The sequence below is a fragment of the Nerophis lumbriciformis genome, linkage group LG27 (assembly GCF_033978685.3).
Source record: "Nerophis lumbriciformis linkage group LG27, RoL_Nlum_v2.1, whole genome shotgun sequence".
Taxonomy (NCBI): Eukaryota; Metazoa; Chordata; class Actinopteri; order Syngnathiformes; family Syngnathidae; genus Nerophis; species Nerophis lumbriciformis.
In genome coordinates this window covers 34,882,338-34,906,926 of record NC_084574.2, presented here as the reverse complement: position 1 = coordinate 34,906,926, position 24,589 = coordinate 34,882,338, and the positions used below count along the sequence as shown (strand labels likewise).

The window sequence follows — 24,589 nt, the reverse complement described above, 5'->3', positions numbered from 1 at the left end:
GCTATCTTGTTTTTACAATATGCACGGAAAGTAGCCAGCTTTTCTTGAAAGTCTTTAGGCAGTTGCTGTGAAATAGTAGTCCGTGTGCGGATGGAGAGATTGCGTCTTTTCATGAACCGGATCCCTGTCGCTTAGTAGGAGCCATTTTGTGGTCTTTACAGATGTAAACACACAAAGGAAATGAAACGTAATATCCGCGCGCTTCTTCTTCTACGCGGGCGGGTGGTTGCTTACAGTAGAAGAAGAAGCGCTTCCTGTTCTATGGGGGCGGGTGCTTACCTTGGCGGTTGCTTGCGTAGAAGAAGAAGCACTTCCTCTTCTACGGGGAAAAAAGATGGCGGCTGTTTACCGTAGTTGCGAGACCGAAACTTTATGAAAATGAATCTTAATATTAATCCATATATAAAGCGCACCGGGTTATAAGGCGCACTGTCAGCTTTTGAGAAAATTTGTGGTTTTTAGGTGCGCCTTATAGTGCGGAAAATACGGTAGTTATACTCTCCTCACATAGTTATTTGGGGTAATTATATATACATACAGTATTTTTCGGACCATAGGGCGCACCAGATTAAAAAGCGCACAGCCGATGATGGGTCTATTCAGGTCTTTTTTCAAACAAAAGGCGCACTGGATTATAGGTGCATTAAAGGGGTCATATTATGATTTTTTTCTAAATGTAAAACAGTTCCTTGTGGTCTACATAACATGTGGTGGTGGTTCTTTGGTCAAAATGTTGCATAGATTATGTTTTACAGATCATCTTCAAATAGCTTTCTGAGCGTTTTTTCAGGATGCGTCGTTTTGTGGGCGGTCTTATTTACGTGGCTCACCTTCGACAGCGTCTTCTCCCCGTCATCTTTGTTGTAGCGGAGTGGCGTGCAAGGACGGGGGTGGAAGAAGTGTCAAAAGATGGACCTAACTGTTTTAATGACATTCAAACTTCACTTCAATCAATAACGGAGCAGCATCTCCTCATCCGTGGCTCACTAGTGCAACAGAAATGCCGGAAATGTGTCCTGTGAAAAACCGTCCGACCGGAACTCTCCAATAACTAAATTTCCGTGAGTGAATTATGTAAACCCACTACAGTTTTTAGCGCTTTGACAGCTAGTTACTGACAGATATAAGTAAGAACTTTACACTACTTTATATTAGAAATGGCAACAGCGGAGGATGAATGTCACATAACAAGAAGATAGAGAAAAAGAAGAAGCTTATCGACTATGGCGTCGGCACGGACTACAAAAGGCGGACGCGCACAAATTTTGAGGACTGATGCAGATCTCAAATACAGATCAGCAGGTACCAGAAGGTAATAAAAGTTACTTTTGCATAATATTGCGAAACAAAACGCCAGATAATATGTATTACCTTATACACACACCATAATAATACTTGTATGTTGAAGCACAGTACAATCCATCAAGCGGTGCAGCTTCATAGCTTACCAAAGTCGTACTAAAACATTTTGATAGATTTTTGAGTGCTGTGTGTAATGTTCTATATTTCCAATGGAACATTAAAAATGTTGGTGTTGTTTATTTCAGTCATATTGCAGTCTACACGTATCTCTTATGTGTGTGTGTGTTACACTTATCATTACATCATGTACGAAATAAAATACCTTCGAGGTCGGCAAGCAAAACCAAAATGATTCTGTACTGGGATTAGGTCTCTGCTATTTGCAGATGATGTGGTCCTGATGGCTTCCTCCGGCCAAGATCTTCAGCTCTCACTGGATCGGTTCGCAGCCGAGTGTGAAGCGACTGGGATGGGAATCAGCACCTCCAAGTCCGAGTCCATGGTTCTCTCCCGGAAAAGGGTGGAGTGCCATCTCCGGGTTGGGCAGGAGATCTTGCCCCAAGTGGAGGAGTTCAAGTACCTCGGAGTCTTGTTCACGAGTGGGGGAAGAGTGGATCGTGAGATCGACAGGCGGATCGGTGCGGCGTCTTCAGTAATGCGGACGCTGTATCGATCCGTTGTGGTGAAGAAGGAGCTGAGCCGGAAGGCAAAGCTCTCGATTTACCGGTCGATCTACGTTCCCATCCTCACCTATGGTCATGAGCTTTGGGTCATGACCGAAAGGACAAGATCACGGGTACAAGCGGCCGAAATGAGTTTCCTCCGCCGAGTGGCGGGGCTCAGCCTTAGAGATAGGGTGAGAAGCTCTGTCATTCGGGGGGAGCTCAAAGTAAAACCGCTGCTCCTCCACATCGAGAGGAGCCAGATGAGGTGGGTCGGGCATCTGGTCAGGATGCCACCCGAACGCCTCCCTAGGAAGGTGTTTCGGGCACGTCCGACTGGTAGGAGGCCACGGGGAAGACCCAGGACACGCTGGGAAGACTATCTCTCCCGGCTGGCCTGGGAACGCCTCGGGATCCCCCGGGAGGAGCTGGACGAAGTGGCTGGGGAGAGGGAAGTCTGGGCTTCCCTGCTTAAGCTGCTGCCCCCGCGACCCGACTTCGGATAAGCGGAAGAAGATGGATGGATGGATGGATGGGTTATAAAGCGCACCGTCGAGTTTTGAGAAAATGAAAGGATTTTTGGAGCACCTTATAGTCCGGAAAATACGGTACATGAGACTTAAACTTATATCCATAAACTTTTGTTTAACAGTTACTCATAGTTGTTAATATCAACATTTAACTTTTTTCCCCCCACTCTACTTTCATTTCATTGTTGTTCTTAAACACACCACACTTGTGACACCTGCAGTGTTTTTACAAAGACCAAACACACAAACACCAGCAAAAACTCATTTGTATACTCTAGCCTTTAAATAGCCCCCCTGTTAGACCAGTTGATCTGCCGTTTCTTTTCTTTTCTCCTCTGCTCCCCTTTTCCTTGAGGGGAGGGGGGGGGCACAGGTCCGGTGGCCATGGATGAAGTGCTGGCTGTCCAGAGTCGGGACCCGGGGTGGACCGCTCGCCTGTGCATCGGCTGGGAACATCTCTACGCTGCTGACCCGTCTCCGCTCGGGATGGTGTCCTGCTGGCCCCACTATGGACTGGACTCTTACTATTATGTTGGATCCACTATGGACTGGACTCTCACAATATTACCGTATTTTCCGCACTATAAGGCGCACCTAAAAACCACACATTTTCTCAAAAGCTGACAGTGCGCCTTATAACCCGGTGCGCTTTATTACGATTAATTTTCATAAAGTTTCGATCTCGCAACTTCGGTAAACAGCCGCCATCTTTTTTCCCGGTAGAACAGGAAGCGCTTCTTCTTCTACGCAAGCAACCGCCAAGGAAAGCACCCGCCCCCATAGAACAGGAAGCGCTTCTTCTTCTACTGTAAGCAACCACCCGCCCCCGGAAGAAGAAGAAAAAACGCGCGGATATCACCGTACGTTTCATTTCCTGTTTACATCTGTAAAGACCACAAAATGGCTCCTACTAAGCGACAAGGATCCGGTTCATAAAAAGACGCAATCTCTCCATCCGCACACGGATTACTACCGTATTTCACAGCAACTGATATTCCTGTGAACCGCACTGTGGAACGGGAGCACGTACGGTGAATATTCGCACCACAGGGAATGAGAAGTCATCCTTCACTGTGGTTCTAGCTTGCCATGCTAACTTCCACCCATGGTGATATTCAAAAGGAAGACCTTGCCAAAAGAGACCTTTCCAGCCGGCGTCATCATAAAAGCTAACTCGAAGGGATGGATGGATGAAGAAAAGATGAGCGAGTGGTTAAGGGAAGTTTACGCGAAGAGGCCGGGTGGCTTTTTTCACACAGCTCCGAAGGCGAACACACCTTCACTAAGACGGGCAGACAGCGCCGGATGACATACGCCAACATTTGCCAGTGGATCGTAAATGCCTGGGCAGATATTTCGGTCACAACTGTGGTCCGAGCTTTCCGGAAGGCAGGATTCACAGAACTACTGGACAACAACAGCGACACTGACTCCGATGATTTCGACGAGACGGAACCGGCCATTTTGCATCCCACGCTTGCGCAACTTTTCAATTCGGACACCGAAGACGAAGAATTCGAAGGATTTACGAATGAAGAATAACTTCAGAAGGTGAGCGCTATGTTTATTTTGTGTGTTGTGACATTAACGTTCGAGCAACATTATGTTGCTATTGCTCTACACCATTTTGAATTTTACTATGTTTGTGATTGCACATTTGCGTACATTTTGGGACAGAGTTGTTAGAACGCTGGTTTTCAATATATTATTAAAGTTTGACTGAACTATCTGACTGTTTTTTTGACATTCCCTTTAGCGCAGCGTAGGCGCGGCTTATAATCCGGGGCGGCTTATTGGTGGACAAAGTTATGAAATATGTAATTCATTGAAGGTGCGGCTAATAATCCGGTGCGCCTTATAGTGCGGAAAATACGGTATGTCAGACCCACTCGACATCCATTGCTTTCGGTCTCCCCTAGAGGGGGGGGGGGGGTTACCCACATATGCGGTCCTCTCCAAGGTTTCTCATAGTCATTCACATCGACGTCCCACTGGGGTGAGTTTTTCCTTGCCCGTATGTGGGCTTTGTACCGAGGATGTCGTTGTGGCTTGTGCAGCCCTTTGAGACACTTGTGATTTAGGGCTATATAAATAAAGATTGATTGATTGATTGATTGAAAAGATTATATTCGTAAAAAAATATTTACAACACACAGGGGAGAAAATCTGCAGTTTTAACATATAAGACCATTGCACACGACACTACAAATAAAATACTATGTATAACACTGCAAACTACTACAAATAAATACAATACTATTTATAACACTGCAAACTACTACAACAGTACAAATAAATAAAATACTGTGTATAACACTGCAAACTACTACAACAGTACAAATAAATAAAATACTATGTATAACACTGCAAACTACTACAACTACTTGCACACAAGAATGAAAGTAAAACACACATTTCACACGGTTTGTTTAAAAATATACAAGTAATTATTCTCTTATGGTTTAAAAGCAATAAAAGAGAATCACCAGTTGCTGACTTGTTAGAAACAACAAATAACAGAAATGATGACAAACAAAACACGTGATGGAAGCACATGAGAAGTTCAGCGTCTGTTCTTGACGTACACAGACTTGTAGTTGACGTCCACTTTGGGACAGAAGCGTTTGGTGTGCGCTTTGTCGCCGGAAGCCCCGCAAAGAGGACACACGTACCTGCGCAGGTAAGGACAGCCAACGTCTCCGGAGCGCGTCTTCAGCCAGTGGGACGAGTAGACCACCTGGGACTCCCCGTTGTGTTTGCAGAAAGTGCACATCATGCGTGTAGGTGATGGCAGCTCAGGTGTGTTCAGGTGATTCCTGCGACCTTTTAAGCCTCCTTCCTTGCGTGCAGGAGCGTCTGGAAGATTATTCTGCAGACCTGCGACTGGTGCACGAAGTTCTGCTCCCGACGTCGGAGGAGATGCAACACAACTCGGATGAAGTTCCCATCTTTGAACGCGCATGTTTCTAAAAGACGCACTCAAAGCTTCCGTTTGTAAAGGAGACGCTTCCGGTTGTGAAAGCGTAGTGTTGTTTTGACACATTATCTCCCGCACTGCATCGGATAATCCCAGGTAGTCTTTCCAGGGCTGGAAACTTCTGTTTGAGTCCATGATGCGTTCAAAGACATCTGCGCCTCCAACGCACCATTTACTCCCTCGATGTAATTAAGCCTTAAAGGGTGAAGGTAGAGACTGCCCTGCCACACATGTTGATGGTAATTGGACGTGAGCGCTCGTCCAATCGTCAACAAGAACACGCGTATGGCGTCACATTAGTGCCAAAAATCATACTTGCCAACCTTCAGACCTCCGATTTCGGGAGGTGGGGGGCGTGGTCGGGGGTGGGGCGAGTTGTGGTTGGGGGCGTGGTTAAAAGGGTAGGAGTATATTGACAGCTAGAATTCACCAAGTCAAGTATTTGATACACACATATATACAGGTAAAAGCCAGTAAATTAGAATATTTTGAAAAACTTGATTTATTTCAGTAATTGCATTCAAAAGGTGTAACTTGTTCATTATATTTATTCATTGCACACAGACTGATGCATTCAAATGTTTATTTCATTTAATTTTGATGATTTGAAGTGGCAACAAATGAAAATCCAAAATTCCGTGTGTCACAAAATTAGAATATTACTTAAGGCTAATACAAAAAAGGGATTTTTAGAAATGTTGGCCAACTGAAAAGTATGAAAATGAAAAATATGAGCATGTACAATACTCAATACTTGGTTGGAGCTCCTTTTGCCTCAATTACTGCGTTAATGCGGCGTGGCATGGAGTCGATGAGTTTCTGGCACTGCTCAGGTGTTATGAGAGCCCAGGTTGCTCTGATAGTGGCCTTCAACTCTTCTGCGTTTTTGGGTCTGGCATTCTGCATCTTCCTTTTCACAATACCCCACAGATTTTCTATGGGGCTAAGGTCAGGGGAGTTGGCGGGCCAATTTAGAACAGAAATACCATGGTCCGTAAACCAGGCACGGGTAGATTTTGCGCTGTGTGCAGGCGCCAAGTCCTGTTGGAACTTGAAATCTCCATCTCCATAGAGCAGGTCAGCAGCAGGAAGCATGAAGTGCTCTAAAACTTGCTGGTAGACGGCTGCGTTGACCCTGGATCTCAGGAAACAGAGTGGACCGACACCAGCAGATGACATGGCACCCCAAACCATCACTGATGGTGGAAACTTTACACTAGACTTCAGGCAACGTGGATCCTGTGCCTCTCCTGTCTTCCTCCAGACTCTGGGACCTCGATTTCCAAAGGAAATGCAAAATTTGCATGGTTGGGTGATGGTTTGGGGTGCCATGTCATCTGCTGGTGTCGGTCCACTCTGTTTCCTGAGATCCAGGGTCAACGCAGCCGTCTACCAGCAAGTTTTAGAGCACTTCATGCTTCCTGCTGCTGACCTGCTCTATGGAGATGGAGATTTCAAGTTCCAACAGGACTTGCCGCCTGCACACAGCGCAAAATCTACCCGTGCCTGGTTTACGGACCATGGTATTTCTGTTCTAAATTGGCCCGCCAACTCCCCTGACCTTAGCCCCATAGAAAATCTGTGGGGTATTGTGAAAAGGAAGATGCAGAATGCCAGACCCAAAAACGCAGAAGAGTTGAAGGCCACTATCAGAGCAACCTGGGCTCTCATAACACCTGAGCAGTGCCAGAAACTCATCGACTCCATGCCACGCCGCATTAACGCAGTAATTGAGGCAAAAGGAGCTCCAACCAAGTATTGAGTATTGTACATGCTCATATTTTTCATTTTCATACTTTTCAGTTGGCCAACATTTCTAAAAATCCCTTTTTTGTATTAGCCTTAAGTAATATTCTAATTTTGTGACACATGGAATTTTGGATTTTCATTTGTTGCCACTTCAAATCATCAAAATTAAATGAAATAAACATTTGAATGCATCAGTCTGTGTGCAATGAATAAATATAATGTACAAGTTACACCTTTTGAATGCAATTACTGAAATAAATCAAGTTTTTCAAAATATTCTAATTTACTGGCTTTCACCTGTATATTATTGTACGTTTTTTTTGTTTTTTATTTTGTTAAAATAATTTCATCCCGCAATATTTTTAAATAATTAATTCATTATTTATTGCATTGTATGTGTATCAATTATTAATTAAATTAAAATCTTGGTGTATACATGTCTAGGCTTTAGTGACTCCCTGTAAAATGAAAGGTTTTGAGTGTCATTCGTAACAACAGATGTGAAATATAGTTTTGAACACAGGAAGTGGTTGCCAGAGTCTAACTAATGAATGCACAGGATGTGCCTCGCTTTGACAGGAAACTACACTCACCTGCCAATAGAGCCTATCTATAGTCCTGTCAAACTTTAGTGCTTTAGTGTTTTTATTGATTGCTTGTCGTAAAGATGTTTAAGTACCGGTAGAGTGGAAAAACAAGTTGCCTCTTTATTGAAACTATTATCATATAAATATGATTTATAACACCAAAAGACTTCCAAAGCTTGCAAATAAATACAAACCCCAAAACCAGTGAAGTTGGCACGTTGTGTAAATGGTAAATAAAAACAGAATACAATGATTTGCAAATCCTTTTCAACTTATATTCAATTGAATAGACTACAAAGACAAGATATTTAACGTTCGAACTGGAAAACTTTGTTATCTTTTGCAAATATTAGCTCATTTGAAATTTGATGCCTGCAACATGTTTCAAAAAAGCTGGCACAAGTGGCAAAAAATGCCATGGTCAGTACACCAGTTACTGGTGGTTTTGGCACTGTGGGCAGGTGCCAGATCATGCTGGAAAAGGAAATCATCATCTCCATAGAGCTTTTCAACAGATGGAAGCATGTTGTCCTCTAAAATCTCTTGGTACACAGCTGCATTGACTCTGGACTTGATGAAACACAGTCGACCAACACCAGCAGCTGACATGGCTCCCCAAACCATTGCTGACTGTGGGAACTTCACACTGGATTTCAAGCAACTTGGATTTTGCTCCTCTCCAGCCTTCCTCCAGACTCTAGCGCCTTGACTTCCAGTTGAAATACAAAACTTGCTTCCGTCTGAAAACAGGACTCTGGACCATTCTGCAACGGTCCAGTGCTTCTTTTCCAAAGCCCGAGTCAGACGCTTCTAGAGATTTTAGAGCACTACATGCTTCCATCTGTTGAAAAGCTCTATGGAGATGATGATTTCATTTTCCAGCACGATCTGGCACCTGCCCACAGTGCCAAAACCACCAGTAACCGGTGTACTGACCATGGCATTACTGTCCTCGATTGGCTTGCCAACTTTCCCTGACCTGAACCCTATAGAGAATTTGTGGGGTATTGTGAAGAAAAAGCTGAAAGACACCAGACTGAATAATGCAAATGAGCTAAAGGCCGCTATTGAAGCATCCTGGGCATTCATAACACCTCAGCAATGCCACAGGCTGATTGCCTCCATGCCACGCCGCATTGATGCAGTAATCCGTGCAAAAGGATTCCCAACCAAGTACCGGTACTGAGTGCATTAATTGACATTTTCAAATGTTTGATTTAATTTTGCTGTTATACATTTTTTTTTTTTTTTTACTTGGTCTGAGGAAATATTCAAATTTTTTGAGATACGATTTTTGAGTTTTCTTAAGCTGTATGCCATAATCAGCAATATTAAAATAATAAAAGGCTTGCAATATTTCAGTTGATGTGTAATGAATCCAGTATGTATGACATTTTTGTTTTTTTAATTGCATTACAGAAAATAAAAAACTTTATCACAATATTCTAATTTTCTGAGGCAGTCCTGTATAATATGTAAATATTACATGTATGTTACATTTTATATTGCTACTATCGAACATTTTTAGTCTACTTTATACCTGCATTATCCTTTCCACCCTGATCCTTTCCATCCTTTGTAACTGCACTACCGTGTGGGACAATTCCCCCTGTAGATCATTAAAATATGTCTAAGTCTAAGATATAAGTTAAAACTCTACGCTACTTATTATAAACGGTAACAAAGGAGGACTTTAACATCCATGTGCATGTTCAAGCCAGTCTGCCCCACAACAAAGAAGGAACTTTTTGACTACCGTACAACAATGGACTACAACTTACGGACTCTGGCAAAGCTCTTCTTTGTTGTGATATTACAGAGCCCTATGTTTACGGTGAAATGGAGGTAATTGCTGTGAAATATAAGAATATCCTAATATTTACAGTAATTTGTTGTAATGTTACAGTAAATGTTGATTATAATATTTTACTGTAAAAAATGTTGTACATTTTTTAGCCTGCTGACAAAATGTAAAATCTCAAAAATGGCCAGCAGCACAAACTAAAAAATGTTAGGTTAAAAAAAATAACCCAATTTTAACCCATAAAAACCCATTTTAGCCCATTAAAAAATAACCAATTTTTAACCCAACTGCTGGTTCAGAAAAGGATGAACCCCTTATTTGAGTTATTTTAACTCAACATTTTGGGTTCATTTTTTTCCAACCCAACTTTTGCGTTGAATTATTTAACCATAAAGTTGAGTTATGATAACTTAATGTTGGGTTATTCCCAACCAAACTATTGCACCCCAAACCATCACCCAACCATGCAAATTTTGCATTTCCTTTGGAAATCGAGGTCCCAGAGTCTGGAGGAAGACAGGAGAGGCACAGGATCCACGTTGCCTGAAGTCTAGTGTAAAGTTTCCACCATCAGTGATGGTTTGGGGTGCCATGTCATCTGCTGGTGTCGGTCCACTCTGTTTCCTGAGATCCAGGGTCAACGCAGCCGTCTACCAGCAAGTTTTAGAGCACTTCATGCTTCCTGCTGCTGACCTGCTCTATGGAGATGAAGATTTCAAGTTCCAACAGGACTTGGCGCCTGCACACAGCGCAAAATCTACCCGTGCCTGGTTTACGGACCATGGTATTTCTGTTCTAAATTGGCCCGCCAACTCCCCTGACCTTAGCCCCATAGAAAATCTGTGGGGTATTGTGAAAAGGAAGATGCAGAATGCCAGACCCAAAAACGCAGAAGAGTTGAAGGCCACTATCAGAGCAACCTGGGCTCTCATAACACCTGAGCAGTGCCAGAAACTCATCGACTCCATGCCACGCCGCATTAACGCAGTAATTGAGGCAAAAGGAGCTCCAACCAAGTATTGAGTATTGTACATGCTCATATTTTTCATTTTCATACTTTTCAGTTGGCCAACATTTCTAAAAATCCCTTTTTTGTATTAGCCTTAAGTAATATTCAAATTTTGTGACACACGGAATTTTGGATTTTCATTTGTTGCCACTTCAAATCATCAAAATTAAATGAAATAAACATTTGAATGCATCAGTCTGTGTGCAATGAATAAATATAATGTACAAGTTACACCTTTTGAATGCAATTACTGAAATAAATCAAGTTTTTCAAAATATTCTAATTTACTGGCTTTTACCTGTATATATATATATATATAGCTAGAATTCACTGAACGCCAAGTATTTCTTATATATATATATATATATATATATATATATATATATGAAATACTTGACTTGGTGAATTCTAGCTGTAAATATATTCCTCCCCTTTTAGCCACGCCCCCAACCACGCCCCTGCCCCACCCCGACCACGCCCACCCCCACCCCCTCCCCCCACCTCCCGAAATCGGAGGTCTCAAGGTTGGCAAGTATGATATGTGAGTCAAGGTAGGTGGCCAAATACTTTTGGCAATATAGTGTAAGATGTGTGATTGTAAATAATGTTAATGAGATTGTTAATAAAGTTCCCTACAAGAAAAATGTACCTTTTTAATAAAAAAAAAAACCTTTACCCAAAAATGCGTTACTCATTGAAAAACAACCCAAAAATGGTTCATAGTTTTGAAAACCCAGAAATTGGGTTCAAATAATACCCTTATAACCCAAAAAATGGAATTGCTCTTCATAAAAATAACCGAACTCTCGCAACTCATAAATTGGGTTATCAAAATAACCCAGCATTTTTTAGTGTGCATCATCTGATTTTTGGAATATTCAGAATGAGTTTTATTGGCCAGTTAAAGTTTAAACAAAAGGATGACAGACAAAAAAAAAGTATTTGACTCGTTGAGGAAGTTAGTTTGAGACAATGTGGGTGCTGCAGCTGCAATGTCACCACAGACAGACCTCTAAAGGGTTTCAGGTTGTACCGACAAACGTTTTTACACAAGACAGGAAATGCTGAAAGTCTTCAGCAGAGTAGACTTCATCCTTGACACACTTACCGTCTCTGAAGGTATTCGGTGTGCAAGGATTTGATGTTTGATTTTGTTTCATGCGCTTTTGCGAAGACAGAAGAATATTTCTTACACTCTGCGAGATCAAACAATGGGTTCGGAGGAAAAATCAGTGGAGCCTGCAGATCGTCCATCTCAAAAAGAAGAAGGACCACCAGAGAAGGAAAGAACCGAGCACCTTGAGGAAGAAACACCCCAGTCCACGGACCTGCTAAGCACATACAAATGGCAAACTGGCTCCAAGGGGTCCCTACATGAGTTGTTGGAAGATGGAACATGTTCACCTGAGAAGTCTCAAAAAGGCAACAAGTGGAGCAAGAAGCAAACATGGCGCAAGGCCTTGAGTGAGGACCCCGAAGACAAAGAAACCAAGATGAACTCCACGCGAAAGAACCCTTTCAGAAGGGCCTTCTCAATGCCCACCGCCTCGTTTTTTGCCACCCTGACGCAATCGTCCGGCACATCAGAGGCAGACTGCGACACATCTACTGACCCTCAGCAAGAAGGCGGAGGGGCCCGCTTCAAAAAGTACTGGAGGTCCATGTCTCAGAAGCTGAAAAGGCCCAGACTGCACAGCCGGAACAGCACACCCGCATTGTTACCAGGTGAGTTGTCGGAGTTTTAAAGAAAAAAAACAGTCGTCATCTCAGCTTTGTAGTAAAGGTTTTCTTTGATATATGGAAAAAATCGCGGTTTGGTACATACAGTCGTGGTCAAAAGTTGACATACACTTGTAAAAAATATAATGTCATGGCTGTCTTCAGGGCCGGCCCGTGGCATAGGCCGTATAGGCAAATGCTAAGGGCGCCGTCCATCAGGGGGCGCCACGCCAGTGCCACAAATGTTGGAGAGAAAAAAAAAGTTGGTACTATTATTTCTAAATACAAAAAATAATCCCACGTTAATTAAAATGCAAAGTAAAGCCTATTTAATAGAAATATTATTTGTTACAACATTACGCCCCCCCTCTCCCCCGCACGGTGCGCCCCCTCCCTTCCCGTATCATGACTCTTTTTGGACGTCACCACATCAAAAAATCAACACAAGATGTCAAAACGGTCAAAACTGTCAGGTGCCCAGGGAAGAAAAAAGAGAAAAGAAGAGGAGGAGAAACGAGAAAAAGACAGAGTTAGCAGGTAGGTAACGTTAGCCTACATGAAATGATTTGTCTGTTACAGAATGTGATAGTAACCTGGCTTTTTAGCATTAAGCTAATGTTACATGATTCGGCAATTGCTAATCAATAAATAGCTAGTTCTGTTTTAACGTCGGGTTAATATTGTGGAGGGTCTAAATTGTTATGGAAAATAATAATGTAACGTTAGGTAATTACAGTACTCCCACCTTACATTCCTCAGGGACATTTGTATTAGATCTTTTAAGCAGGTGTTTTTTGTTTACATTGTTATTGCCTTCTGGTTAGCTAATGTTTGCCCTGCAGGTAATAGTCACTTTTCCACCCCTTTATATATTAGGTATAGTTGTAAGTAAAAAAAAAAAGGTCAAAGACAAAGCTATTCGGTTTCTTGTGAGTATATACACTTCACTGCCGATGTGGGGGGGCGCCACCTAAAATCTTGCCTAGGGCGCCAGATTGGTTAGGGCCGGGCCTGACAGTATGTGACGTGTGTAAGAAGGTGCACTTGCTGTCTGTGAGAGGGAGACAGAAAAGAGTGAGAAGAGCCTGTCGTGTAATGCCAGCAGCTAAAAGCAACTGCGTGAGAATCCACAGACCCGTGGATGTGTTGAAGGTGTGCTGAAAAATGCGGAACGGAAATTACGGAGCAGCAGAAAAGTGGAATGTATTATTTAAATCGGTGCGTTGGAAAACACGGACCGGAGTTATTTTTAAAACTGGATCTGGATCGGCATTTTCCCATGCCTTGCCGATACGCAATTTTTGGCAAATATTGGCAGCCGATCCGATCCAAATATCGGATCGGGACATCCCTAACTATAACTATGACTATTAACAATTGACGTCAAGACAACACAGTGTTACTGTTAGTTAACTGTTAATTGCTGTGAAATATAACAGTATTGCAATTTTTTGTCATCTGTTGTAATGCTATAGTACGTTTTGATTATAGTATTTTACTGTTAAAAAAAGTACCAATAAATGCTGTGGAATCCTGGTAATGTTTCACAATTTCCCAACTCATATGGAAACGAGTGAGTTTTTAGCGCAGAATTAGTAAAGCCACAATCACTTCATGTTCTTTACTGCTCACTAGTGTTACATATGTGAGTTATTGTGTAGAAATATGGGGAAATAACTACAAATGTGCACTTCATTCATTAACTGTGTTACAAAAAGATAAATGAGAATGATACACAATGTTGGATTTAGAGAACATGCAAACCCTTTGTTTATTTAATCAAAAATATTGAAATTCAACAATTTGGTGCATTTGCAAGCAGCTAAAATAATGCACAAGCAAACTTTAACCTGCTACCCAAGAATATACAACAATTCTTCTCAACAAAAGAGGAGAAATATAACCTTAGAGGAAAATCGAATTTAAAACATTTGTATGCACGTACAACACTTAAAACCTTTAGCATATCAGTATGTGGAATTAAATTAAGGAATGGATTAAGCAAATAAATCAAAGAAAGCACCAATATATATATTTTTTAATTTATTTATTTATTTATTTTCAGTGTACATGAATGAAGGTGTGTGTTGCTGAACCCGACTTGGACATTATCTGGACTGGACCTGGTTTAAAAAAAAACAACCTTTAAACGAAGCTAATTTCATTTACAACCAGGTCTGGTGAAGATAAGGTCCTTTTTTAAATTTTTTAAATTTTTTTAGATAAGATAAATAAATCTTTTCTTGGATAAAAAAGAAAGTAAAATAATATAAGGATAATTACATAAAATAAAATAAAAATAGTAATTAAATGAAAATGTTAGTGGACCAGCAGCACAAACAATTAAGTGTGCTTCAGGGACTGTATTGTGTCCCTTGCAGAAGTGTTGTCCATGTTGTGGGAACCAGAATATTGGTAGCAGAAAGAAACAACCCCTTTTGTGTGAGTGGGTGTGTATGAGTGTGAATGGGGGAGGGAGGTTTTTTTTTGGGGTTGATGCACTAGTTGAAAGTGTATCGTGTGTTTTTTTCTATGTTGATTTAATAAAAAAAGAAAAAAAAGAAAAAGAAAAAGAAAGCACCAAGATGATTCAGTTTAAGAGACTGTTCAAACTACAAGTGTTCACAGCTACGAAAACACGTGGGTTCTCAGGGCCCATCTATATTGACCCCGCTACTTAAAAACCAATTATTTAAACCTTCTCGTACTGACCCCGCATTTATGACTTGGCACGATCATGGTATCACCACTGTGAAAGACCTCTATGCAGACGGAGTGTTCTCATCCTTCACTGAACTCTCTTCCAAATACGATCTGCCGAACTCCCACCTTTTCCGTTTCTTTCAGGCGCGGGACTTCGTAAAGAAGCAGTTCCCACACTTTCCAAATCGTCCTCCGGAAACTCTTATAGATACATTGTTATCTTTGAGCCCTAATCATAAAAAATGTATCTCCGTGTTATATACCCCCTTAAGCTCAGTTGCTCCAAACTCTATATCAGTGATAAGAGCCTCATGGGAGAGCGATCTTAATACCAACATATCCGATCAACACTGGAACTCGGCCCTGAAACTGGTTCACTCCTCCTCAATATGTGCCCGTCATAGTCTCATCCAATGCAAAGTAATCCATAAAATTCACTACACTAATTCAAAACTATCCAAAATCTACCCCACTGTTAGCAATACCTGCAATAGATGCAAACAATCTCCGGCTGATCACGTCCATATGTTCTGGTCCTGCTCTAAACTATGTTCCTTTTGGGAGGACATTTTTGACACAATTGGAAAAGCATACGGTCAAAACTTTCCTACCAACCCATTATCAGCCATTTTTGGCGTATGCCCCGATAACATGTGCCCGGTACCACTAAAACGCGCTGTTGCTTTTACGACCTTGCTGGCCAGGCGATTGATCTTGTTTAATTGGAAGCTGGCTCGCCCCCCATCACACGGCCGTTGGATTAGAGAGGTTCTCTACAATCTAAAACTGGAAAAACTTAGGTTTTCGCTAAAGTTTCAAGTTTTCAAGTTTCAAGTTTTATTCACAATACCATATAACAAATACAATAGTAGTAAAATATCATCATTTAAAGATGTTGGTACGTGAAAGGGTCCCCCAAATAAGCTAGAAGAAGCTTTTGACAGGGGGTCCAGAGGATAGAATATACATGAAATGATGGAATATACATGGAATGATGGAACATGGTAGCAAGTACAACAACAATAAACAACGCTATATGATTAACACAAGATAATAGTACTAAAGCAAGCATACACATACATACATACATTCATTCAACCATGCAAAACCCAACAGTAGTCTACCCTACATGAGGCATTAAATATAGGTGGTTAATAGATAAGTTTTTAGTTTATTTTTGAAGTTGGAGAATGGATACAGCATCTTGAGGTTCTCATTAAGCCGGTTCCAAATCTTTGGTCCCCTGCATACAACACTTCGAGCGGTACAATCCAGTAAACGATGTTTCCCTGATATCAAATCTAAGTTACGAGTGTTGTGGGCATGCTGGGGATGGTAGATAGGAACCAAGCTACAGAGCCTTAAATTCAGCCTGTAAATGACTTGATAGGTTAAACAAGCATTTTGATAAATATTGAACTCTGTCAGTCTTAAGAGATGATAATTATGGAATAGATGTCGAGTGGGGGCATTAAACTTGGACCATGACAGGGCCCGTATAATTTTCTTTTGCATAGATTCTAATTTGTGGAGGTAGGTAGGGAAGGTGTTACACCAGATGACATTACAGTAGTTTAGATGTGGTTCAAAGAGAGTTTTATATAGTGTGAGTAGAGCATAAAGAGGAAGATAATGACGAAGGTGAAAGAACAGGCCAACATATTTGGATAATTTGTTTAACAGATGGCTAATGTGACATTTGAAATTGAGGTATTCGTCAATGATGACCCCCAGGAATTTTGTGGAGTACACTCTCTGTATTTCCTGCCCATTGATGTTGATATGGCAGTGCTCAGTATTTGTCCGGTTTTTATTAGATCGAAATAGTATAAAATTTGTTTTATTTACATTAAGTGAGAGCTTATTGCATTTGAACCAGGAATCTACTTTCACAAGCTCTGAATTGACAGTTACTTGTAGATCGTGTAGGCTCCTGTGTGAGGTAAACAAATTTGTATCGTCAGCAAAAATTATTTTATGAAAAGTTTCGGAGGAGTTTACAAAATCATTTATGTATAGGATAAAGAGGAGAGGCCCCAAGATGGATCCCTGGGGAACCCCATAATTTATGGTCATACAGGGTGAATTGTGATCATTGGCGCATACACATTGCTGCCTTCCGTATAGGTAAGAGCGGAACCAATCGAGAGGTACCCCTCTGACACCATAGTGATATAGTTTATACAATAAGATCTCAAAGTCTATTGTGTCAAAGGCCTTGGATAGATCCAAAAAAATGCCAATACCGCATTTTCCTTCTTCAATACAGTCATTGACCTTTTCCAAAAGGTCGAGTATAGCCATACAGGTGGTGCTTTTTTTACGAAAACCATATTGGGAGGGGACAAGGATATTTAGTTTTTCCAGAAAGCCATTCAGTCGGTTATAGACCACTTTCTCAAATATTTTTGAAAATGTTGGTAAAATTGAAATTGGCCTATAATTGTTCATATTATTTTTATCAGGGCTCGGTTCAAGCATTTGAAAGCTCATGGAGCCCTTTTTTGCTGCATGTCAACTCTCTTGACCTATGCCCAGACGCAGATGAGGAATAATCTCCCTTTTATTTATTAGTATTATTTTATTCTATTTTTTATCTTATTATATATTATTATTATTACTATTAATTTGTATTTTATTTTATTATTATATATATATTTATTTATTTTTTATATATATATCTGTCTGTCTCTGGCTGCGTATGTGTGTGTGTGTGTGTGTGTGTGTGTGTGAGAGAATGTGTCTGTCTTTGTCGTCTTACTTGTTACACAATTGCGCCATTTGTCCCTCGTTAGTGGGACCTGAGTGGGGTGGGAGGGTGGGTGGGTTGTTTGGGTTTTAAGGGGAAGGGTGTGAATCATTTACTGCCTTTAAAATTGTACTGTTTTGACTTGTACTTTTTTCTGTCTGTTTGAAAATGCCAATAAAAAAAAGTTTGAAAAAAAAAAAAACTACAAGTGTTCACAAAGTACACAGAACAAGAATTATGATGAACATCTTGAACATCTTTTGAGATAAAGATTATTTATGTATTTAATAATTGTTTACTTACTATATATGGTATATTATTTATTTATTATTTATTTATTCACTGTTCTGTTACAGAGAACAAGGAAATGGGATAAAATTGCTTTGGTATGAAAAGGGGTAGGATTAAATAAGTTCAGCTTCTTCTTACTCCTTTTCGGACGTGCTGTATAATGAGACAACTGGAAATATGTGATGCATTACATTGTATCGTACGCACGTTCCAAATAAACTGAAACTGAACTGAACTGAACATTATGAGAACATCAAATTGACACTCAGCAAATTACAGTGATTCGACAAAAAAATGTGTTCTAAAAACAAAAAGTGTGAAGTACTTATTAGACTTGTAACTTTTTTAAAGTTCAGAAAGCCACAAAGCAGAGTAGGACAAGACAGACAATGTGATAAAACGAGCCACCAAACATGTTCATGTAGTGGACGTCACTTTAAAGAAAAAAACATACGAGTTGCGGTAAAGGCCTCGTGCACACTAAATTGCCACTCCCATTTACAAAGTTGCAAGCGATGCTATCTCTCTTTCCGTACTGCTGCTCACATCCTGTGAGCTTTCCTTCCACTTCTAGTACCTCACGGGCAATGTTCACTCTTGTTTTTTATTTGTCTGAGCAAACGCACAAAATCCCTGAGCGCTTCGTGGACCACGTGAGCAACATCAGACGTGCACACTGTGGCCATACCAGCAGCACACCTGTCACAAATAATAATAATATAAATATTACATATATGTTGTATTTTATAATGCGACTATGGTACATTTTTAGTCTACTTTATACCTTTTGTTTTCGCCCCCTTTTTGTGCCCTTGTGTGCATTATCCCTTCCATCCTTTGTAACTGATCTACTGTGTGGAACAATTATCATTAAATCATTAAAGTTTGTCTAAGTCTAACCTGACATCATAACAAGTTAAATGTCTTATTATAACCATTATAGTAGTCAGGGCCGGCCCGTGGCATAGGCCGTATAGGCAAATGCTAAGGGCGCCGTCCATCAGGGGGCGCCACGCCAGTGCCACAAATGTTGGAGAAAAAAAAAAAAAAGTTGGTACTATTATTTCTAAATACAAAAAATAATCCCACGTTAATTAAAATGCAAAGTAAAGCCTATATAATAGAAATATTATTTGTTACAACATTACAACCCCCCCCCCCCCCCCCTTTCCCCCGCACGGTGCGGTAGCTATAATTCACTGAAATTTAAGAATATACCGTATATATATATATATATATATATATATATATATATATATATATATATATATATATATATATATATATATATATAAATACTTGACTTTCTGTGAATTCTAGCTATATACATATATATATATATATATATATATATATACATATATATATATATATATATATATATATATATATATATATATATATCTACTCCCAACCTACTCAGTGGCCTAGTGGTTAGAGTGTCCATCCTGAGATCGGTAGGTTGGGAGTTCAAATCCCGGCCGAGTCATACCAAAGACTATAAAAATGGGACCCATTACCTCCCTGCTTGGCACTCAGCATCAAGGGTTGGAATTGGGGGTTAAATCACCAAAATGATTCCCGGGCGCAGCCACCGCTGCTGCCCACTGCTCCCCTCACCTCCCAGGGGGTGATCAAGGGTGATGGGTCAAATGCAGAGAATAATTTCGCCACACCTAGTGTGTGTGTGACAATCATTGGTACTTTAACTTTAACTTTATAAATGGCTTTCGCTTTGCATAGTAGAGTTTTAACTTGCACTTACAGATGTAGCGACAAACTGTAGTTACTGACAGTGGTTTTCTGAAGTGTTCCTGAGCCCATGTGGTGATATCCTTTACACACTGATGTCGCTTTTTGATGCAGTACCGTCTGAGGGATCGAAGGTCACGGGCATTCAATGTTGGGTTTCGGCCTTGCTGCTTACGTGCAGTGATTTCTCCAGATTCTCTGAATCTTTTGATATTACAAACAGGAGATGGTGAAATCCCTAAACTCCAGTGGGACGTCGATTTGTTCACAAAGTGGTGACCCTCGCCCCATCCTTGTTTGTGAAAAACTGAGCGTTTCATGGAAGCTGCTTTTATACCCAATCATGGCACTCACCTGTTCCCAATTAGCCTGTTCACCTGTGGAATGTTCCAAATAAGTGTTTGATGAGCATTCCTCAGCTTTCTCAGTCATTTTTGCCACTTGTGCCAACTTTTTTGAAACATGTTCCAGGCATCAAATTCCAAATGAGCTAATATTTGCAAAAAAATAACAAAGTTTTCCAGTTGGAACATTAAATATCTTGTCTTTGCAGTCTATTCATTGAATATAAGTTGACAAAGATTTGCAAATCATTGTATTCTGCGGTCGCAGAGGCAAAAACTCGGACATGGGAGGAGTTCGGTGAGGCCATGGAAAACGACTTCCGAACGGCTTCGAAGCAATTCTGGACCACCATCCGCCGCCTCAGGAAGGGGAAGCAGTGCACTATCAACACCGTGTATGGCGAGGATGGTGTTCTGCTGACCTCGACTGCGGATGTTGTGGATCGGTGGAGGGAATACTTCGAAGACCTCCTCAATCCCACCAACACGTCTTCCTATGAGGAAGCAGTGCCTGGGGAGTCTGTGGTGGGCTCTCCTATTTCTGGGGCTGAGGTTGCTGAGGTAGTTAAAAAGCTCCTCGGTGGCAAGGCCCCGGGGGTGGATGAGATCCGCCCGGAGTTCCTTAAGGCTCTGGATGCTGTGGGGCTGTCTTGGTTGACAAGACTCTGCAGCATCGCGTGGACATCGGGGGCGGTACCACTGGATTGGCAGACCGGGGTGGTGGTTCCTCTCTTTAAGAAGGGGAACCGGAGGGTGTGTTCTAACTATCCTGGGATCACACTCCTCAGCCTTCCCGGTAAGGTCTATTCAGGTGTACTGGAGAGGAGGCTATGCCGGATAGTCGAACCTCGGATTCAGGAGGAACAGTGTGGTTTTCGTCCTGGTCGTGGAACTGTGGACCAGCTCTATACTCTCGGCAGGGTCCTTGAGGGTGCATGGGAGTTTGCCCAACCAGTCTACATGTGTTTTGTGGACTTGGAGAAGGCATTCGACCGTGTCCCTCGGGAAGTCCTGTGGGGTGTGCTCAGGGAGTACGGGGTATCGGACTGTCTGATTGTGGCAGTCCGCTCCCTGTATGCTCAGTGCCAGAGCTTGGTCCGCATTGCCGGTAGTAAGTCGGGCACGTTTCCAGTGAGGGTTGGACTCCGCCAAGGCTGCCCTTTGTCACCGATTCTGTTCATAACTTTTATGGACAGAATTTCTAGGCGCAGTCAAGGCGTTGAGGGGATCTGGTTTGGTGGCTGCAGGATTAGGTCTCTGCTTTTTGCAGATGATGTGGTCCTGATGGCTTCATCTGGCCAGGATCTTCAGCTCTCGCTGGATCGGTTCGCAGCCGAGTGTGAAGCGACTGGGATGAGAATCAGCACCTCCAAGTCCGAGTCCATGGTTCTTGCCCGGAAAAGGGTGGAGTGCCATCTCCGGGTTGGGGAGGAGATCTTGCCCCACGTGGAGGAGTTCAAGTACCTCGGAGTCTTGTTCACGAGTGAGGGAAGAGTGGATCGTGAGATCGACAGGCGGATCGGTGCGGCGTCTTCAGTAATGCGGACGCTGTATCGATCCGTTGTGGTGAAGAAGGAGCTGAGCCGGAAGGCAAAGCTCTCAATTTACCGGTCGATCTACGTTCCCATCCTCACCTATGGTAATGAGCTTTGGGTTATGACCGAAAGGACAAGATCACGGGTACAAGCGGCCGAAATGAGTTTCCTCAGCCGGGTGGCGGGGCTCTCCCTTAGAGATAGGGTGAGAAGCTCTGTCTTCCGGGGGGAGCTCAAAGTAAAGCCGCTGCTCCTCCACATCGAGAGGAGCCAGATGAGGTGGTTCGGGCATCTGGTCAGGATGCCACCCGAACGCCTCCCTAGGGAGGTGTTTAGGGCACGTCCGACCGGTAGGAGGCCGCGGGGAAGACCCAGGACACGTTGGGAAGACTATGTCTCCCGGCTGGCCTGGGAACGCCTCGGGATCCCCCAGGAGGAGCTGGACGAAGTGGCTGGGGAGAGGGAAGTCTGGGCTTCCCTGCTTAGGCTGCTGCCCCCGCGACCCGACCTCGGATAAGCGGAAGAAGATGGATGGATGGATGGATGTATTCTGTTTTTATTTATCATTTACACAGTGTGCCAACTTCACTGGTTTTGGGGTTTGTACTTCCACACCATTTATTCTAAACACAAATGGTTCCTTACTTCTTATGGGTTAAAGTACAGTGTTTGTTGGTAGAAAAAAAAGTTGTTCTACCTTTCCCAGTCCGAAATAGTGTACAATTGTAACTTCTAGTTCTAAAGATGCCCGCCTTTTTGTTTGCGACAGGTTTGGATGAAGGGGAGAATGAAGATCACCACAAACATCAAGAGGTTCTCCTGTGGAACATCAGCAACTGTGTTCTTGAAGAGGGAAAGATTCTCATCTCCCCGGAGGAAGAAGTAACAACACTCTCATATAGTCAAAAACCCAAGTACCCTTTTCACTGGAGGACAAGGAAAAGCTAAAGCTACTCATTGTAGGAGGATATGCTAACTGCTTGAGTTCTCGAATGTAAACAAAGGTGGACAGGTCGATACAAATATTGACTTAACGATTCCAAATAGTATATAGTATTTAGTATAGTATATTTTTTTACGATCATGAAATCTTTTGTCAATTTTGTTACAGTTCACAAACTCAGGAAACAAGTCCCTAGACAAAGGAAGACTTAAGGGCCAAAACTAGGGATGTCCGATAATGGCTTTTTGCCGATATCCGATATTGTCGAACTCTTTAATTACCGATACCGATATCAACCGATACCGATATCAACTGATATATATAGTCGTGGAATTAACACATTATTATGCCTAATTTGGACAACCAGGTATGGTGAAAATAAGGTACTTTTAAAAAAAAATTATAAAATAAAATAACATAAATAAATTAAAAACATTTTCTTGAATAAAAAAGAAAGTAAAACAATATAAAAACAGTTACTAGTAATTAATGAAAATTAGTCAAATGAACTGTTAAAGGTTAGTACTATTAGTGGACCAGCAGCACGCACAATCATGTGTGCTTACGGACTGTATCCCTTGCAGACTGTATTGATATATATTGATATATAATGTAGGAACCAGAATATTAATAACAGAAAGAAACTACACTTTTGTGTGAATGAGTGTTAATGGGTTAATTTTGGGTTGGTGCACTAATTGTAAGTGTATCTTGCGTTTTTTTATGTTGATTTAATACAAAAAAACCAAAAAAAAACCGATACCGATAATAAAAAAAATGTTACCGATAATTTCCGATATTACATTTTAACGCATTTATCGGCATCTCTAGCCAAAACCAATCTTACGATATTATTTAGATATTTAATTCATATTATTGCATCGCCATTCTTGGTTGTTGTCTGATTATAATTGCAATCATAAAATGAATCATTCAATGGTTTTAAAGGGAACTACACTTTTTTTTTCTAATTTCCTTTCACAATCCCTATATAAGACAAGAACACGTATTTTTCTGGCTTGTTTGCAGTCTAATTGGCAGAGGTGTGGACTCGAGTCACATGACTTGGACTCGAGTCAGACTCGAGTCATGAATTTGATGACTTTAGACTCGACTTGACAAAATGTAAAAAGACTTGCAACTCGACTTAGACTTTAACATCAATGACTTGTGACTTCACTTGGACTTGAGCCTTTTGAATTGACATGACTTGACATGACTTGCTACTTTCCCCAAAAGCCAAAGATGAAAAAGTTATTCGGGAGCGCTCCGTATTTTTCATTGTGTACTTGTCTATCAGCGTTGCGTGTGTCAGCTGGTGTGGTCTCAGTACAACAGCCAATCAAATTAGATCTACTTTGTTTTCATCACACAGCATTCATCCAATCAAATTGCAGGACAACCAACGAAGAAGACATGTCCAAACCACACGCCAGTGAACAAAAAATGATACCTAAAATAATTTTGTTTGGGTATAAAAATTACGAGGTGGTCAACACAAAACGGTTTGCAGTATGCAACACATGCGGTTCGAAAATTACTGATGGAGAGGCAACAACTTCCAACTTCGTCCGGCATTTGAAGTTGCACAAAGAACGGTAAGTTTTGAATGTAAGATAACGTTTATTGGCTAAGTAACGTGACTTTTATTTGCTGTGTAGTTAAATCGGTGAGGCTGTAAACTCACTGCTAACGTTATAACGTTATTGCAAACACGGGAATCTGTTGCAGTTCACTACCTTATTCATACTTTTTGTTCAGTGATTTTTTTTTAAGCAGGGTTACGTTAGTCAATATAATCACACGTAACGTTAGACGGCGGTCAGCAGCACCGTGTATTTTAGCCACCTAAAAAAAGACAAAAATAGTAAAATAAAGGTCAGTTAAAATGTATACTATATTATGAATAAGTGTACCATTTTAGCTAGCTTTC

At 41.4% G+C, this 24,589-nt stretch overlaps 2 protein-coding genes across 3 annotated transcripts in view; one reads left to right on the top strand and one right to left on the bottom strand.

Annotated features, from left to right (window-relative positions):
- Window positions 1-4,615: 4,615 nt before the first annotated feature.
- Window positions 4,616-5,726, bottom strand: nanos3 (nanos homolog 3). Its single transcript, XM_061987761.2, has one exon. It carries the CDS (start codon window positions 5,604-5,606, stop codon window positions 5,058-5,060), a length of 549 nt encoding a protein of 182 aa, XP_061843745.2. The 5' UTR covers window positions 5,607-5,726; the 3' UTR covers window positions 4,616-5,057.
- Window positions 5,727-11,713: 5,987 nt separating this feature from the next.
- Window positions 11,714-24,589, top strand: part of rasal3 (RAS protein activator like 3) — an 86,836-nt gene continuing 73,960 nt past the window's right edge. For both annotated transcript variants that reach the window (XM_061988036.2, XM_072916433.1), the window contains exons 1-2: window positions 11,714-12,345; window positions 22,483-22,595. In XM_061988036.2, the coding sequence (XP_061844020.2) occupies window positions 11,832-12,345; window positions 22,483-22,595 (627 nt within the window). In that variant the 5' untranslated portion in view covers window positions 11,714-11,831. The remainder of the gene's footprint in view (window positions 12,346-22,482; window positions 22,596-24,589) is intronic.

Coding starts and splice junctions, on each gene's coding strand:
- nanos3 (XM_061987761.2), bottom strand. CDS start 5,606: ATGGACTCAAACAGAAGTTTCCAGCCCTGGAAAGACTACCTGGGATTA.